The 17,567-nt window shown below is 35.8% G+C and overlaps 1 protein-coding gene across 17 annotated transcripts in view; it reads right to left on the reverse strand.

Moving 5' to 3' along the window:
- Positions 1 to 17,567, reverse strand: part of DLG2 (discs large MAGUK scaffold protein 2) — a 999,036-nt gene that overhangs the window by 216,221 nt on the left and 765,248 nt on the right. For all 17 annotated transcript variants that reach the window (XM_027658222.1, XM_027659729.1, XM_027658823.1 and 14 more), the window contains one exon: positions 9,161 to 9,317. In XM_027658222.1, coding sequence (XP_027514023.1) covers positions 9,161 to 9,317 — 157 coding nt within the window. The remainder of the gene's footprint in view (positions 1 to 9,160; positions 9,318 to 17,567) is intronic.

A 17,567-nucleotide genomic window follows, 5' to 3' on the forward strand; every position in this document is an offset into this window, starting at 1 on the left:
TGTTATGTTATGTTATGTTATGTTATGTTATGTTATGTTATGTTATGTTATGTTATGTTATGTTATGTTATGTTATGAATGACAGAAAAATAGGGGTGAGGGTGGTGGGGAGAGAGAAATCCATCTGGAAGACAAATTTCTAGATTAATGAGACAAAAGGAAGCTCTACTCACCAAAGTATACAGAATTCCAGAACATGCAGTGGTAATTTTTTTTCCCTAGAAGCTCCATTAAGCTTGTATTTTTGAAAGTAATCTATTTGATTTTGAAGTTATAAAGTGGCAAGTCTATGAGCTTCTATGGCAACGCAAACCAGTTGCCCTGATTACAAAATAAGCGCATCATATTTGAGGGCTGAATATGTCTAAGTTCCACTTCCAGCCATCAGATCATGTATATTTACCAATAACATTGAAAACCAGTTCGCTAACAGGTCCCTTTTCCAAGGGTGAGTATTTCCAGATGATAGTGTTAACATGGATATAGTTCATTAAAATGAATTTTTACTGTCAAGTAGGATGCTAGGGCTTTCCTGACATGAGTTCTAAACTCCAAGGCTTCATGGGAAAAGAGACTTTGTTTTTTTTTAAAGACCTATTTCTTTAAATATAAAAAAGAGAGGGTTTTCAAAGCATAAATTTGTGTTTCCACTCAGCTTCTCTTCATTGGGTGTCCAGTGGCCTTCTGTACCTCTAAATATTTCCCCTCATACAGGGAAGCTTCATAAGTGATTCAGTTCTGTGAACATATGTCTGCATGCATTTTAAGAGGTGAAACTAAGCTTATCTCTAAAGGCAGAGAGCACTGTGCACCCAGATGATCCCATATAAACATAAAAAAGTTGAGGTTTCTGAGAGAACTATTACCATTTCTAACATCCTCAAATCCAAGAATTCCCAATGTTGTCAGCAATGTCTGAACTTGTATTAACCAGCTGGTGTGCCCTAGATCTTCCCATGAGATCCTGCCACTACAACATCTTTGCTTTTCTCTAGTTTTCTCTGTGTTTTTAGGGAATTTGTATGAAAATGTTGATAGGCAGCTTACAGGGGCAGAAAGTTTGTGGTAAAATGACATTTATGGCTTCTTCTCCAGCTTCCTCGCTGCTGTTCTTTCAGAAGGAAAATTATATTTTATAATTTATTCTTGCAAAATTCATTGGGATTATTACTTCTCCTTCTGTTTTCTAAGTATTTGCAAATAGATTGATTATTTCTCCTGGAGGTTTTCCGGGAAAATTGGGCAAGCTTCTCTATACTCCCAAATATTCCTTTAGTTCTTGAATAAAATTACGAACGGTCTGCATTCCATAAGTATACAAGGACTGTTTTCAATAGCTAATTTGTTTAAGTTTTAATTTGGGTTTGCCTTAGTCCACTCTAAAGACTTTTTCCTGGTTCCTCATAACTGCCCTAATTGGATGATAGTGGATCCATCTTTTTTTAAAGACAAAACAAAAAAAATGCCTTGAAGGTTTGAACTTTCATGGTCACACTTTTAAATAGTCTTTCTTCCAACTCTTTGTGAAACTAATTTATTGCTTGTTTTTCTGTTTTCATCAAACATTTTCTTGCTACCTTTTCTAGTTCCTGAAACTTGCAATCCACTTTACATCTTGCCCTACTAAATTTTCCCCAAATTTTACCTAACACATTTTTACAACCTGGGTTGTTATAGTCACAGTGATTAAATCAGCTTTAAGTTTTTCAATTACTTTTTCACTTTTTGTTTACTTGAGTTTCACCACTGTGAATGCAGAGCAAACTGCTTTTGAAGTTCATGTTACTCTCTCATTTCCTTTCAGCACAAAATCATAAACTTTGCCACTACATTATATTGTCACTCAAAGGCAAGCTGTATTTCATTGTTTCATTCTCCCATTTTTAGGCTGTTCTTCCTTACTGGTCAGAATAAAATTTGAAATTATCTGATCTACACTTCTTTTTCCATATTCTCCACCAAAAAGATTCATGAATGTTTGGTCAGTTTGGACAGAATCTATTTTAATAAAGGGAATAATGTCAAATTCTCTATAACCAGTGAAAAGAAATATAAATTTTTACTGCAAAATGGTCATCTGACCCATGTAAAATGTCTACTTTAGGGTAAGGTAAGTTGTACTCAGAAGTGGCTACATCTTTCCATTAGCTACAGAGGGGGCCTAAAGGGCTCTGTGCTTCCCAGTATGAGCAAAGTCTGAATTTAGATTAATCCACTCTATGCTTCTAAGGAGCTTAATGTAGCTGTCCTAATTGGTGTCATCCCATTAACATATGACAACAACTTTACTCTCAGCTCATTTTCCCTTGAAAGATTTTCTTTTTACAGATCTGTCATAGTTATCAACTACCATTCAGTATTGATCCTTCAGATATGTTTAGCAACAAATTCTTGCTTAATCTTCAAACAAATTCTACCTCTTTAAAATTAGAGTCCAGGCATTGGTCTCCCCCTTTAAATCACTGCACTGATTATATACTAGTATTCTCAATATATACCATACAATGTTCTACACATTGCTACAAAACTAGTTAACATAGTAAACGTATTGACTAAAAACATTGCTCGAGTCTTTATAGGCAATTACAGCTAAAGGCCACAGGATCTAACAGCCTGTCCTACACCAGAGGACAGAGCCATACAGCACTCACATCACCACAGGGAAGTAAGCATCCTAATGATATAGTCAGTGCCTCTGCAAACAATATTGTAAAGGGAGTATATGTTACAATCCTAACACCATTACATAAGGGTGTCAAACTGATGCTCCACGGAGAAAAGATTCCAGGTCCTATAGAGATGTTTCAAAACATTTTCCAAGCCATCTGCATTTTGGAAAAAAGAAAATCTGAGAAGGAAAACCAAACAGTATTTGCTATTTTTCTTAGTTTTGTAACTAGGTAACAAAATGGGACTCTTTGCCCTAAGTACTTTTACTGTTTTTACCATGAGCAAAAAACCATTTTAAATTAGGAAGCTGAAAGCTCCTCTGCATCAAAGCAAGGGAAGTCAATCTGAAGATCAAATGTAACTGCAGCAAATATAAAGCATAAATATTTGCTATAAGTAAGCACGGAGTCCTTACACTCTATCTTGCCATATACAGACACATTTTGGAGTGGAAATTGAAGAATGTTCTGTTTTTTCAAATGCATATTGTATTTTTGCTACAGGTGTGAGCGAGAAGGTGGGTAGGAGTTGTGTGGGAGGAACTAAGTAGAAAGAAGTGTTTAAACTGTTCATAAGGGATAGCAAATGTCACAAAAAATGACAGCAGGACGATGCACAGACACAAACAAAATCTGATCAATATAAGAGAACACGTTCCCTCTACAAGGGAGAACCTTGTATAAAAGATCAGAGACAATACTGAAGTGAGATGCACAACTACTGGTGTTGCAAACTAAACATATATAATGTCATGTACCAGTGACAGAAAACCCCACAGAGTATCTTCTCTAGCCCTTTCCCAATCCATAGTTGTTTCATTCTCAGAAAGTTGCAAGGAAAAAAAATATAGTGTCTTTCCTCATATATAAATGCATCCTGATACTACATTTGATCAACAGGAACATCATACAGAATGGCTTGGTTTCATCTGTTCATTCATCTATCTAAGGTTAAATGAGAGGGGAAATTGAAGAATTAAGAGTGTACTATGTGTCTCTTTGCAGTGCAGCCTGTTCTTTTTCTACTCTTTCCTGTTGCTGTTGAGCAATTAACCATTAGGAAACTTGTTTTATTCCCTTAAGATAAACTGTGGATGCGTTGCTTGGAAGCAGTCATCTTGTTCCAGAGCAAGCAGGTTACTTTTTCTCTTGATTCTACTTTCAGGCTACAAGTCACGCTGCATCCAGCCATTGTGAACCACAAGGCATAAAGCATTTCTACAGTAGAATGAAATAAAACTGATACTGCTGTTATGATCCTCAATTTTATTTTACTTTTATTTGTGATTAAGCAAGCACAATGTTAGATGAAAAAGCAAATATATATTAAAAGGGTATACACACATGAAATAAGAGATTCAGTTTAAGACACCTAAATATAGATATGAATTCATGGGGTATATAAGCTTAAAGTCAACACAGATAACAAAGCTCCTAGAGCAATTCAGCTTGCTCTACACAGCTCACAGTTGGCCAGCTGAACTAGTCTCTAGCTTCCATTGATTTTAGTGGCAACCAGACACTCAGCAAACATGTAGATGTCTAAATTTAAGTATCTTAGTCTGAGTTTTGATCTTTTCCAAAGACCAAAAATTCAGTAATTTCAGAAGTTAAGATTCAAGTGTTAATACTTGCTGTTAACTGCTTATGGCTATTAATTCACCTCAATTCTCTCATTTGTATACAATTTCACCTTGATGTAGCCTTATGGAAAATTATTAAACTGTTTGAAAAGTAATTTTGGCATAGGAATTTGAGGAGCAACATGCACTAATTATTTGTGTGAAATTGTAAATCTGAATTTTGCTGTTGAATTTGCATGTGTGAAATAATTCTCTGTGCTTCAAGTCCTGTACCTATTGACAAAGTTTCTCACTTGGCACTGAAAGTGCTTTGAAAGATTTGAGTTTAGACACCTAAAAGGAGGAGTTATGTTTTATCATGATTTTGATTTGAGATTGTGAGGCAAAAAATGATGTGGCAATTTTTCTTTGAGAAGGACCATATTGCTTCTCCTGCCTTCCCAGGAACTTCCCCTAAAAATTGCAGTGTATTCACTATGTGCCTCTTTCCTAAAATTATAACATTTGTACTGCTTTCTCTCGGAGTGTATGCACAATTATGGCCCTTTTATGCATATGGCTCATGGAAATAATTTGTTCTCATGCAGGTGACTTTAACTAACCAACACTGGATTCCCATTGCTGTTTTAACAGGCAATATATTCCTTAGCATTGGAACTTAAAACTGCAAGAATGGCATCAGGGAACATTACATTTTTATTGAAGACTGCATTTTCCCAACAGATGGAGAACTTGGGGTTAGATCCGAGTTCAAGTAGCCTCTAAGTCTAGACTTGGCTCAGATTCCTAAAATGATTTTAAACAAATCATTTAACATACTGGTACCTCATTTCCACTGCTCTAAATTGAAATAAATTCTTCCACTAATATTCTGAACTTTGGATTAAAAGTATCTGAGATGAAATTTAATCTGTGTGTACACAGCATGTAGTAAATCAAGCATTGATGTCAATTAGAATTTAAAATGCCACTTGATAATAGTTAAAATATACTTAATAGAGAAAAATACTACAGGGAGTGATCTATTCTGTTATGAACATATGCTGCTGATGCATGTATTACTACATTTTGAAGACATTCAGAAATTAGAAGGAAAATGTTTAGCTTAGTGGTGATTCAAAAGAGTATAATGAATTATAGCAAGATGAGAACAGCATTTAAAACATCTTACATTTCGGGGGAAAAACTGTCTTCTCATGAATGTAACTTTATAATTCATTTTTATGCTATTTGAAATGTTTTAGTCTTTGACACAGAACATTTTCCATTATTCTTCAATTGACCTTCAAAGTTCAGATAGGATTAATTTTGTCTTTTTGCACAGAAGCATTGAGAATACCAGCCTGCTTTCTGAGATAAGTTTTAAACATTTCCAATCAAACAACTGAAAATTGAAAAAAAACCCCAGTTGTTGCTGCTTTTCCTAATGTTTCAGCCAAAGGCAGACCGCTATCATTACTGATCCTGGGCTGCCGCCTGGTGGCATCTGGGAAAAATAAATTCAAGTTTCACTCATCCATGGGGCCAAGGCTGTGACACCACCTTTTCCAGTGCCCCTAGTGGGCTGTAGGCTTGGACCCCATCCCAGTGGTCAGGCAGAAGGAGAGGCAGAAGTTATGGGATTTGTCCAAGCCTTGTGGGCTATGTATACTGTGGGACTATGTATATATCCCAGCAGAGCTCTGCTGGGTCTCACTCGTATTTGCAGTCTATTTTAGGTACTTTTATAGATATGTTCTCAGAGGTGAGCATACACAGCTCTCAACCAGTCAATACTTTGCCATAATCACAGCACAGGCATGAATTAGGAAAGTGCTGTGATCCTCATTGTTCACCTGGAAACTGAGGCTTAGAAAAATGAAGTACCTTGTCTAAGGTCACACAGAAAGACACCAGCTAAATTAGAGGATTAAATAGAATCATAGAATCAAACCCAACAGTTTGGGTTAGAAGCATCCTTTAAAGGTCATCTAGTCCAATTCCCTTGCAATGGGCAGGGACAACAAAAACAATGAAGAAAGTAGCATTCTGAAAGAGAATAAATATTAGAGGGGTTGGCCAGAAAGCAGATCACAGCAGGTTTTAACAGCATATAAAATATCACAATACAACTCCTGTGGTTTCACTGTAAATTCCGCAATACCAATCTTAAGAGAAATTAAATCCAGGTCTCTGAAGTTTAAATCACTTACTACGCTTCCTATCTGTAAGAAATTTAACCAAGCTTCAGTTAATTAGAAATAGCAGCTTTAAGAGTACTATTTGTTGCTGTAAATCAGACTTGTCATGCTTTGAGAAACTAATGGGAAAACTATTTCTGTAGGGAAATAAATGTTTCTGAGGGATGAGACAAGAAGGAACAAACAGAGAGAAACAGACCTTTTCTGTGCAGCCCTTATGAAATTAAGGTGTCTGGGATCTGGGACCCTTCACTAGACAATGGTGTAAGATTAATGTGCTCTAAATGGAGCCTGTGGATGAAATGGGTTTTGGTTGAATATGGAAAAATGGATCCATAATAGTTATTTGTGGCTAAATAAGTAACAGGGGCCTGACTGGTTGAGTGCCTGGGGATATGTACGCAGTCTAATTTGTAATAATTTCCATCCCTCTCTACTTAATGAACAAATAAACAAGTCTTGCATGACAAGTAAATGATGATGCAACACTGGTAACATTAATTAGAATTTATGGAAAACATCACTACGAGACAGACAAAAAATCAGAGTTTAAAATTTCAACTACTGCTGTATTCTACAGTGTTAAATATATGTTGCTTAAAAATAAAGGAAAATGGACTTTTAAATTTGAACTTCTGGATTTCCAAATATAATGTACTGTAAAAGGATTTGATCTCATAATGTTCTGTCAGTCAGTCCTATTTCGTTGCATCTAACCAAAGAAAAATAAAGTGCATATTTGTCCTAAAGAAATTTCTATTTTTATTCTTTGGGTTTCTTGTGTGTGCTCTTCTTGGTACAGGCCTTTGGTTTCCTTATCTCTTCATATTGATAACTTTATAAGAGTCTGTTTTGGTCTTCTTGCAGTTCCCTACAAACTTTCTGCTTGAAGAACTTTTTAAGGCACTGTTGGGAGGACAGGGTTAAAAGTGAAAGAATGGTGAGGAGGATGGTAGATTGGTTCAAGTAACTTTGCAGTTGGGAATGCTAAGGCCTGGAGAATAACAGTGTGGGAAACCTCAAATATTATGCCTGCTGCTGTTTATTCTCTGTTTTGAGAAGTAGAATTTCTGTGTAGAGATAATGTGGGTGTTTTGAGAGACTTGGACACAGTCTCATGGACATACTTGAGCTCCCTGTTTAGGGAGAGAGAAGATTAAAGCTCAGAGATCATAAAAAAGCACAAGGGAGATCACAGCATGATTGTAAACTACAAGCGTGCAGGTCCTTGATAAATTGGTGCAAACAGCAGGCCCACTGTCCGCAATGATGGACAGTGCCTCTACCTGGATGTTGCATTGGAATCCTCCAGTCAGTGAGGTAATGAAATAAATGTACTCTTTGTATTTCAGCTGTGGTTTTGTGATTGCTCCAGCTGCCTGCCCATGTCAACTCACACAGGCACCTAAACATCTTTTACTTGCACTTTATCATTTTTTCTTACAGCAATTCTAAGGAATAGGTCTGGATAAAACACACTATTATGATCACTAGGTCATGTTACTGCATCTCTTTAGTGATAACTTAACCAGATTTTCTTTAACTTAACCAGCAAAACAGCTCCAGCCATCTTTTTACACCAAAACTTTGACAGGTGGAAGGTAAATTCACTTTTCATAGACTAGGCCAAGTCACTCCTTAGCAATATAGGAAAACCATACCCAGCTTTCTTATGAATTTAAACAGTGATCAGGAAAGTGCTGCATAACCACATCCACCCTTAACTATAACCAAAGTGCAGCCAAGTATGCAGGATTCACAGGGATAGAAAGCACAACACTGGGAGGCAGCATGACACTGCAGCCTAGTGGGTCCATCACTTGCGGGATAAATAATTCCCATGTTTCAGCTCTTTGTGTTAAGGCTATTGATGTGCTTTGCATGAAACAGTCACAACTGTATGAATTTAGGATAGTTTATTTATTTTTCTGTAAGGCAGCATAATGTGAATGGATATCTAAACACATTTTCAAGGCTTTCATTGTAATTCAAAATCCTTTACATTCATATTGTTTCAGTCATGTTCAATTACTTGACAGAGCCTAAAACATAAATGTTCTGCTTTTTAAATGTGTGGTATCAATATATACATGAAAGAAAAATTAAAAAGATGCTTTTGAGACTAAGAATGCAAAATATAACCTCAAGCTACAAAGCCTGTTATCCACTAAAATTTGAAAAAGAATTTCAGAGGGATCATCAAATTCATTAGAGGCACAGAGATAATTAACATAACCTAATTAATCTCCTTGTATTGAGCTGCCTGTTAAGCAGTTTAGTGCACACTAGATGGCAGCCCCAGTACAGATGATTTCACTATACTGCTTGCTCTCCTCCAAGAAAATCTGAAATTGAGAAATATCTTTGAAGTCAGTAGTGTGTTTTTGGAAAAATGGAACTGGATCGTGGGCCAAACTGGGAGATGCTTAGGTCTGCACTGTGCTTAGGTTCTCTCTGCAGAGTCACCACACCGTAGATAGCATTAAGCAGTGAAAGTCTCATTTTGAGTTAAGTTCAAGTAACAACATTGAAAAATGCTATAAAAACCAAACCAGAAAACCCAACCAATCAAACAAAAAAAAACAAACCCAAAATATTTAGTAATAAGTTTTGTGCAGCTTGGATTTCAAAACATGGAAACGAAAAAGACGTCTCTGTGTGTCCCTTGCAGTATAGACAAAGAACAAGATGAAGAAGTTGGTCAGGAAAGCCCAACAGAAATACTTACAGATAAAATTTGATCTCCTCGCTGCAGTTCTCCACTGAGATCTGCAGGCCCACCTGCTAGGATGAAAGACACGAAAATGCCTTCCCCGTCTTCACCTCCCACAATGTTGAAACCAAGTCCTGTGGAGCCCTTATGCAGGATGATTTTTCGAGGCTCTCTGTTTAGAAACAAAATGATAACGTTTATCCATTTAAACCTCTTATTGTGTATGCATTTTTCATAGCATCTTAGCCATAATATATTTTTCTTAAGACACAGTTGCCTGTTATTGCCTAAAGAAACCGGTTAACAAATGACAAAAATCTGTTAACTGGTGAACAGATGAGGTAGGAATCAACCAGCATTATTTTATTTTTTTTCCTCATGGTTGAATTCAAACATCTCTGTTAATTTTAGCCCATTGGACTCATCTTCACTATGTTAAGTGACAGATTTATTAAAAGAAAAAACAAAACTGAATATATTTAATAATCTAATTTATAGCAATACTATATATAGAACGAGAATCAATATTTATATGGTACCTTCTTATTTTAAGTTCTAGTTTTGCTTTTGAAACAAATGAACAAAGAAAAAACTTAAAATTCCAGGCAAAGCAATGGCAGTTGTGTTTGATCCTGACAGATTTGGAGCAAATAACATTTATATGATCAAGCTAATACAGCAGAATCTCATTCAAAACTCTTTTTTGACATTCTCAGGAGCTTGCAATTGTAAAGTCACACTGCAGCTTTATCACTGAACCAGCCCAAGGGATACCTGCTATTGCTGTACTTGTTTAAAAAGTTATTAATTATGACAGAAATCAATAAATAATAACAGATACATCTCATACAGCACTTTTCTTCTGCAAATTGAAAATATGCCCCAAAGGATGTAAACATAACACGCACTTTACTGATGGGAAAATTTATGTCCAGAAAGAGATAACTTCCTAAGCAATCATCTTTGAGAAAGGGTCCCAAATATTATTCCTATTCCCAATCTTTACATATGAGGCCTCAGATCTGGCTATCCCTTGGAAACATAAATACGCACAACCCTATATACACACACCTGCTACATTTATTGGTACTTACCCCATTTCAAACCTCTCTAACAATTTAATTTTTAGAAAAAATGTAAATGCTGTTATATTAGTATGTGTAAATTTTAAACCCAGCCCTGCAAGTACGCCCAAACACATACATGTGTCTGTGACTCCTCCCAGAGAAACAGGGTGTTCTATTCATTCTCTACTTTTACAAAGAAAAGTTACCAAAAACACAAGTAAAGTACACACCATTTACAGCAACATTTTCCAGAATGTTTCTTGTATAAACGATTCAATATTTCCTTCATACTATATGGCAGTTCTACATCATACAAATGGCTTTTTCATTTCCATTTTATTTTTACAGAAAAGAAAAAAAATGGAGAGAAGAGATTAATCAAGGGATGCTTTACTACATGCAAGTTAAGTCTTATGGCTGTACACATGTAGACTTTATCTTGACATGGAGACTTTATCTTAATATGATACTTCAGAAATCAGTAGGCATTTGTTCATCTTTGCCCAGTGCTAATGTCCAAATTGGATCGCCAATTTGATCATGATCTTGAAATAACATCTCAACTTTCCAAAATGTTAATCTGAAGCTTAATATTTTTGAAAGAAAAAACTAAAGCAAAGTATTAGTCCTACCCTGTATGGTCCTTCATCTCTTAACTTTTTTAACAGTGTGAAGTCAGGAAACAACGTTTTAAAAATACAGCTGTGAGAAAAAGATATATTGTCTGGAGTTTGTGTATTCTTGAAGTATTTTTAATAATCAGAAAATAAAGTCAGAGTTCCTTTTCTTTTGGATCATGGCTGTTGATTTGCCTTGTAGCAACCCCTTTAACACCTTCTTAAATATATGCAAAGTAAACATAAAGTAATCCAGATCTAGGAAGTCTAAACAGGTTTTTAATTAGAAGTGTGGCCTGGGGGTTGTAGCAGAACTGGGACAGTAAGCTGAAGGCATGATTTCTCTTCCCTGCTTAGCCCATGTGCTGCTGAGTGATCTTGGCAAGTCATTTGTTCTTCCAGCTTCAATTTCCTCATGTCCAAAATGATACGGTAACACTTGTCATCTTTGTGTCCTACACATCAGAAATACTTTGCAAGAGCTGAACTACTGCCATTTATTATTTACCTGAATATGGAGGAAAAAGAGACAGCAAAGTCAAACCAATCTATTTGTATGCTCTGCTGGTGAGAAATCAGAAGAGATCTTGTTCAAAATGAAACTGAGTATTTTCACATATGACAGGCAGCCTGGATCAAATAGTTAAAAGCCAGCGCTATGGGCAAAACTAGGTCAATACAACTGGGTATCTACTGAATAGTAAGCTGTGCAGCTGAACAAAATGTTGGCCCAGTTATTAATCCTTGTCTCTGATCAAGTCAGCAGATTTATGCCTAAAATGCTGCCAGTGCTGTTTTATAATTTTGGCCTTTTGACAGCAAAATTCACATTCTGCTCTTGGATGATTATGTTCAGAGGAAGCTCAGACAATAACAAGGAAATGTCAGAAGCCGTGATTAGAATGCAAGGAGTTTCAGCTTCTGCTCTTTTGTCTAATCAGGTCATTTTGGCCATGACTCAAATTTGGCTGTATAGAGGCTGACCATCCATAACATTTCTTTATATTTCCTTCATATCTGAGTATCCGACAGGATCTGAAAGGTGAACTCAAGAACACACAAGTGTTGTTTTCATCATTAGAAGAATAACCTTTAGCCATGATTGTACAACAAAAACTTATGAAGTTAAATTAGGAAAAACATTTCTTAAGCGAACAAACTACAATGCCAGCCGCTGTCCAGGAGATGGTTTGAGTAATGCAGAAATTAGTTATCTGCCAGTGCTTTAGCAACACTCACTGTAAAGGCTAGCTTTAGTAAAGCTGAAGATAAGATGTTACAAATTTTATTGCCCGGTATAAGTTTACAGTCAACTCTAAATATGATGTTTAAGGAGATCTAAGAACAGGTGTTCCAATTTTTCTTGAATATGTGGGGAGCAACATTAAGAAAATCTCCTTTGCCTTTATTAAAAATCTTTAATAATGTAGTTTTAACACACACGATACAAAATGCAGATAAATGCTGTAACGAGGGTAAGGAATCAAACACTTAAAGATGACATGGGGATGGGACAGTAAGAAGTGACAGAAAAGTAAGTTAAATTTGAATGATGTTTTCTTGCAGTAAATGCACTCAGTAAGAATGTATAGTTATTTGCAGAAAACAGCAGCTAAGGCCAAGGTAACTTCAGGGCAACTTATTTTAAAATGAGGGTGGCTGAGCACTGGAACAGGCTCTCCAGGGAAGTTCTCACAGCACCAAGTCTGCCAAGGTTCAAGAAGTGTTTGGACAACACTTTCAGGCACATGGTTTGATCCGCAGGATTGTCCTGTGCAGGGCCAGGACTTGTACTTCAATGATCCTTCTTGGTCCCTTGCAACTCAGGATATTCTATGATTCCATGAAAATGTTTTATTAAGAGACAATAGATGGCACTCTGTAGCTACCCTGGAAAAAGGAAGAGTCGGACATCCAGTGTTTCTGAATTGCATGTTTCTGCCTCCAGCTTTAACTACTTATCCCATTTGCAATTTCTTCTGTGATAAATAGGGCTGAAGGTAAGCTTCTAGGTGCTAACAAAGTGTACTAGCACTTTAATTCCATGCGTGCATGTTTTATAGCCTCCTGCAGCTTTTTACCAAATACAAACAGAGAAGAGCAGCAGGGGAAATCAAGCAGAAATTTGAAAGGATTGTGAGATGAAAACATTCCTGGACTGACAGAAGGCAGCAGAAGGGAAGGGGGAAAAAAAAAAAAGGCAAAAAAAGAAAGAAAAGAGCAAATAAAAGAGAGAGCAGGATAAAGGGAGACAGCGCATCTGTAAAAGAGAAGAGGGAAGGAATTAAAAAGGTAGGGAAAGAAGAAAGGAAAATTTACATTAATAGAGCTAATAGCAAAAGAGGAAATAAAGTGCTGCGATCCACACAAATTTACAGGCTGAGAAATCAATGGTAGAATCAATTTGGATGGACTTGGTTATTTGCTTTAGGGAATGCAACAGATCAGATTCTGTAAAGCACATTATAAACTGCAGGCCTGATGTAAGAGCAAAGGATTACTAAATTATTATTTGAAATTGATAAGTAGTAACAAACCAGAGTAGGTAAAATGTCGACACTTAAGAAAATTTCTTTTGTCATAAAAATGCAATTACCGAAAATAAATTGAAGTGCAGTATTTTCCTTCTTAAAAGCTTTTTTTTTTTGTTCATGTTTGTTTAATTTGTTCATTATCTTGAAAACAGCAAGTACTTTTTATTTACTACATTTGTACTGAATATTTGATCAATTTGCTTTTTAACAAACAGAAAATTACAAGACAAAAAATGTGAGTATCCATATCATTCTTCTATAGATGTGAATGCATAGTAATTATAGATTTAATTTAAGAGATTAAAACTGGACTGATAAATGAAGAGCTTTTTAAAAACAAGTAATTCTTATAATAATTAACTGAAAGAAAACCCATGTTTAATTTGCTTATTTTGTGCTGCTTTCTACATTAAAGAAAAGAGTCAGTTTTAGTATTCATCTCACACTGGCACAGCTCCGTCTTTGTGTTTCTTTTGCACCATCTACAAAATTGGAGTGCTGACACGATTTTGTGCTTTTTGAAACATCTACAGGAATATGAAGCACACTGTGTGCTTTCAAATAACAGACCGTAGAGACTTCAGTTATGTACAATCAATGAGGTATCCCAAGTCTGCAGAGACTTAAAAATATGGCTTTGATCTTGCTTTGTCTGCAGATTTTTGTTGTTTTGGTTTGGTTTTATTTGGTTTTTTGTTTGTTTGGTTGGTTGGTTGGTGGTTTGGGTTTTTTGTTTGTTTGGTTTTTTTGATTTTTTCAAAAATGCTGCTTTCTTCACAAAGGATGTTGAAAGCATACATACATTTATGCACATGTTGATTTGGTGTTACAATCACACATGTCACAGAAAGCCCAAAAGAATATTTATTTATCTTACTGCTTGCATTAGGGTAGGATCAATAGATGACTAAGGCTCCACAACCTCTGTGTAAAGCACTACACATATATAATGCAAAAGTCTCCATCCCAGCTACCTAAAAGCAGCAAATAGCAGGAGGGAAAATTGAAGTAGCAAGAAATTGTATTAGTTGGTTAAAGTCACATGTTACTATTACATCAGGGAGAAGAGTGTGCAGTGATACTACAAGGGGTCATAACTTTAAACTGAAGCAGGATAATTTAGATTAGACATTAGGAAAGTAATCTTTACTGTGAGGGGTGGTGAGGAATCAGAACAGATTGCTCAGAGAAGTTGTGGATGCCCCATCCCCAGAAGTGTTCAAGGCCAGATTGGATGGGGATTTGAGCAACCCGGTCTAGTGATAGATGTCCCTGCCCATGGCAGGAGGGTTGGAACTAGACAATTTTTAAGGTTCCTTCCAACCCAAACCATTCTGTGATTCTATGAAAAAAAAATCACAAATCTAAGGGATCAAAGCCCTTTCTCTTGAGCAGTATGAATATGGTGTTTGGCTTCTGACAATTCACTGTGTGAGCACTGAACTACCTTTAAGTCATTTGGCTAGTCAAGACATTTCTCTTTCAGCACAATACTTCTCATTTTCCTCTCATGATTCAAAAAATACCGATAAATAACTGCATATTTATTTCTGGCAACCAAAGGACATTCATAATGGAAGGACCTAAAAAAGGTGGTTCAAACGGAGATCATTCTTCACAGCATTTAACACAGGAAGTTTGTATGGACAGAGTATGTTCAAGCACGTGTGATGTTTTAAAATCTGATTAATTACAGAAAAGAGAATATGAAATCTTAAGTGATTGAAGGCCTGGAATACACATACACACTTTTTTAAAAGACATCAAGTTCTAGAGAAACCAAGCTTTCCTTATATAGATTTTCTTTCATACCTTCTACAAGTCTGCTTCATGCAATTAGAGAAAAATCTGTCTGTATTGCTCTCATCTGCTGTCTTATTGCAATATCACTTCTATTATATCTTGGCTTTTACTCTTCCCCTTGTTATTCCCCTCTTAGGCTTGGGAAAATCTTTCCACTATGATGCGAAACAGCTATACCCCTAGCCTTCCTCCCCCCTCCCTCCCTCTGCCTTTGTTGCATGGTTTCCAAAACACCAGGACCAGGCAGTGGTAGGGAGCTGATAGACCTTCCTTTCTCCAATTCCCAGTCCTATACCACCTCAGAGCCTGGAAGAGCTGCACACATCAGTGATACACATCAGTGTTGCACCTGACCCTGATTGTGAGGTCTGATCCCTGATTGTGATGTTAATTAGTATTATCCTGTATTAATTTTTTAATAACAAAAATAAGGAAACCTTCTTTTTATCTACTGCTGTCACACTGACCATCACAGTCAAGGGGAGCAACATCACATTCATAAACTGAGATAATGCTTTGGCCTTGTGCAGAGTGTTAATTCTCACTACCTGTAATTGATTATTGACTTATTATTTCATTTTAGTAAATGTTGGCATACTAACAACTAAGCATTCCGCCTTTAATCAGATGTTCATTTATCATATCACATAATAAAATATTATTTTTCCTTACCACAGTTAACCATTCTGCTTGAAAAAGGTATTTTGTCCATTTATTTGACTATGGATTCCTTGGCATTTCTTGTTGATTGAATGTTGGCATTAACTGTAGAAGCAATGCTTTATTCTAGTTTTAATACTGACTAAAATTTTAATGCATTTATTCTGCAAGCATCATGTCTAACTTGTCATAAACTTTGAAGTATATTTAATACAGGGGAACCTACTGGGAGTCAGGCTTCAACCTGACTGATGTATGCATGAGTGCACTGGCTTATACATGTGCAACTGTATTTGTTTTGTAGGAAGACCTCTGGACTTTAACAGTCTTTTATTTTGTCTTTTGTAGAGGAATTAAAGCCTGCACACCAGGCAATGTTTTCTGCCTGCAGACAGCAAGCTGGAATTGGCAGCGTACAGGAATAATCTCTTGTTTGAAAAACTAGTCTGTATTCTTACCATGACACCTGACATTTACTTTAAATGCACAGGAGTATGTCTATAAGGGATATGATTATTCCTGTCTGCTTGTTCATTTATACTTTGTCTCACATAATCACTTGTCTCTCTTCCCTGTTCCAGGAGGTGCATGATTTACATGCCAATAATCAAAACAAATCCTGAAAACTGCATCTCTGTTCCACTTGCTATACCCAACATAGGCAACTCTCCACTAGAAAGGTTTGTTTTGCATTCTGCTTTTAAAAATTATTGGTTCCATATTGAAACAACTTTTCTATAAACTATTACTTACAGCATTCGATGGCTCTATTTACCATGAATGCTCCAGCATTACAGTTTGTAAACAATTGAACTATCAGGAGAGAGGAAGTATTCAAAGGCTCAGACAGTATCTAAAAATAGCAGTGCCCCTAAGCCATGTTTTGAAATATCAATACACAAACAGCTAGTAGCAAGCATCCAAAATTACTTTATAGAAGACACTTTAGAAACATGAAGTGGTCTGTAATATCTGTCCTTTTCAGAATAAAAATTCTTTACTTTAGTCATGTTTCAAATGTTGTTTATTTATATATAAATATTTATATATATTTCAGATAGTCACATTGAAAAATAGGTGTAATATCTCTGTTGAAAAACTCTTATCAAATAAGCTGAAATCCCAGTTTCTAAGAGATGGCTGGTAGCATACAAAATACAATTTAATCTGGATATCAACTGCAGAGAGAATAGCTATCAGACATCATTAACTTTACAGCTCTGTGCAATAGTACAGTAGGATTTCAAAAAAACTCAGGGCTTTGTTTTTAACCAATATTTTTCCTACTTTGAATACTTACAGCTAAGGTTGTTCATTAAAGCCAAAAACTCAAAACCTCAATATTTTTGAATTCAAACATTAGAGTTTTCTTGGTTTTTAAACCATGCAAATAAACCATTAGGGAAGTTACTAATGAGATCACATTAATGATTACCTCAAACACCTCTGAAGTTCATGCCTTTGTACACATAATAAATCTGTAAACCTCATGTAAAGTTATTACACTCTGAAGAATATATAGCTTGAATATAAAGAAAAAATAATCTTTAAAGACATCTTTATTTTTCCACCTTGCTATTAATTTTGTTGTTGTACATGAAGGCTACAAAAGTCCTCTCTAAAAAAAAAAAAAAAGATAAAATTGTTTTATGTATGAATCCATTACCTAATTGAAAAAACTATTCAAGTTTTTCAAAAAATCTATTCTGACCAGCTCAATTATCACATATTCAACAGTGTG

Source organism: Corapipo altera, unplaced genomic scaffold (assembly GCF_003945725.1).
Source record: "Corapipo altera isolate COAL_440 unplaced genomic scaffold, ASM394572v1 0, whole genome shotgun sequence".
In the NCBI taxonomy this organism is placed as follows: Eukaryota; Metazoa; Chordata; class Aves; order Passeriformes; family Pipridae; genus Corapipo; species Corapipo altera.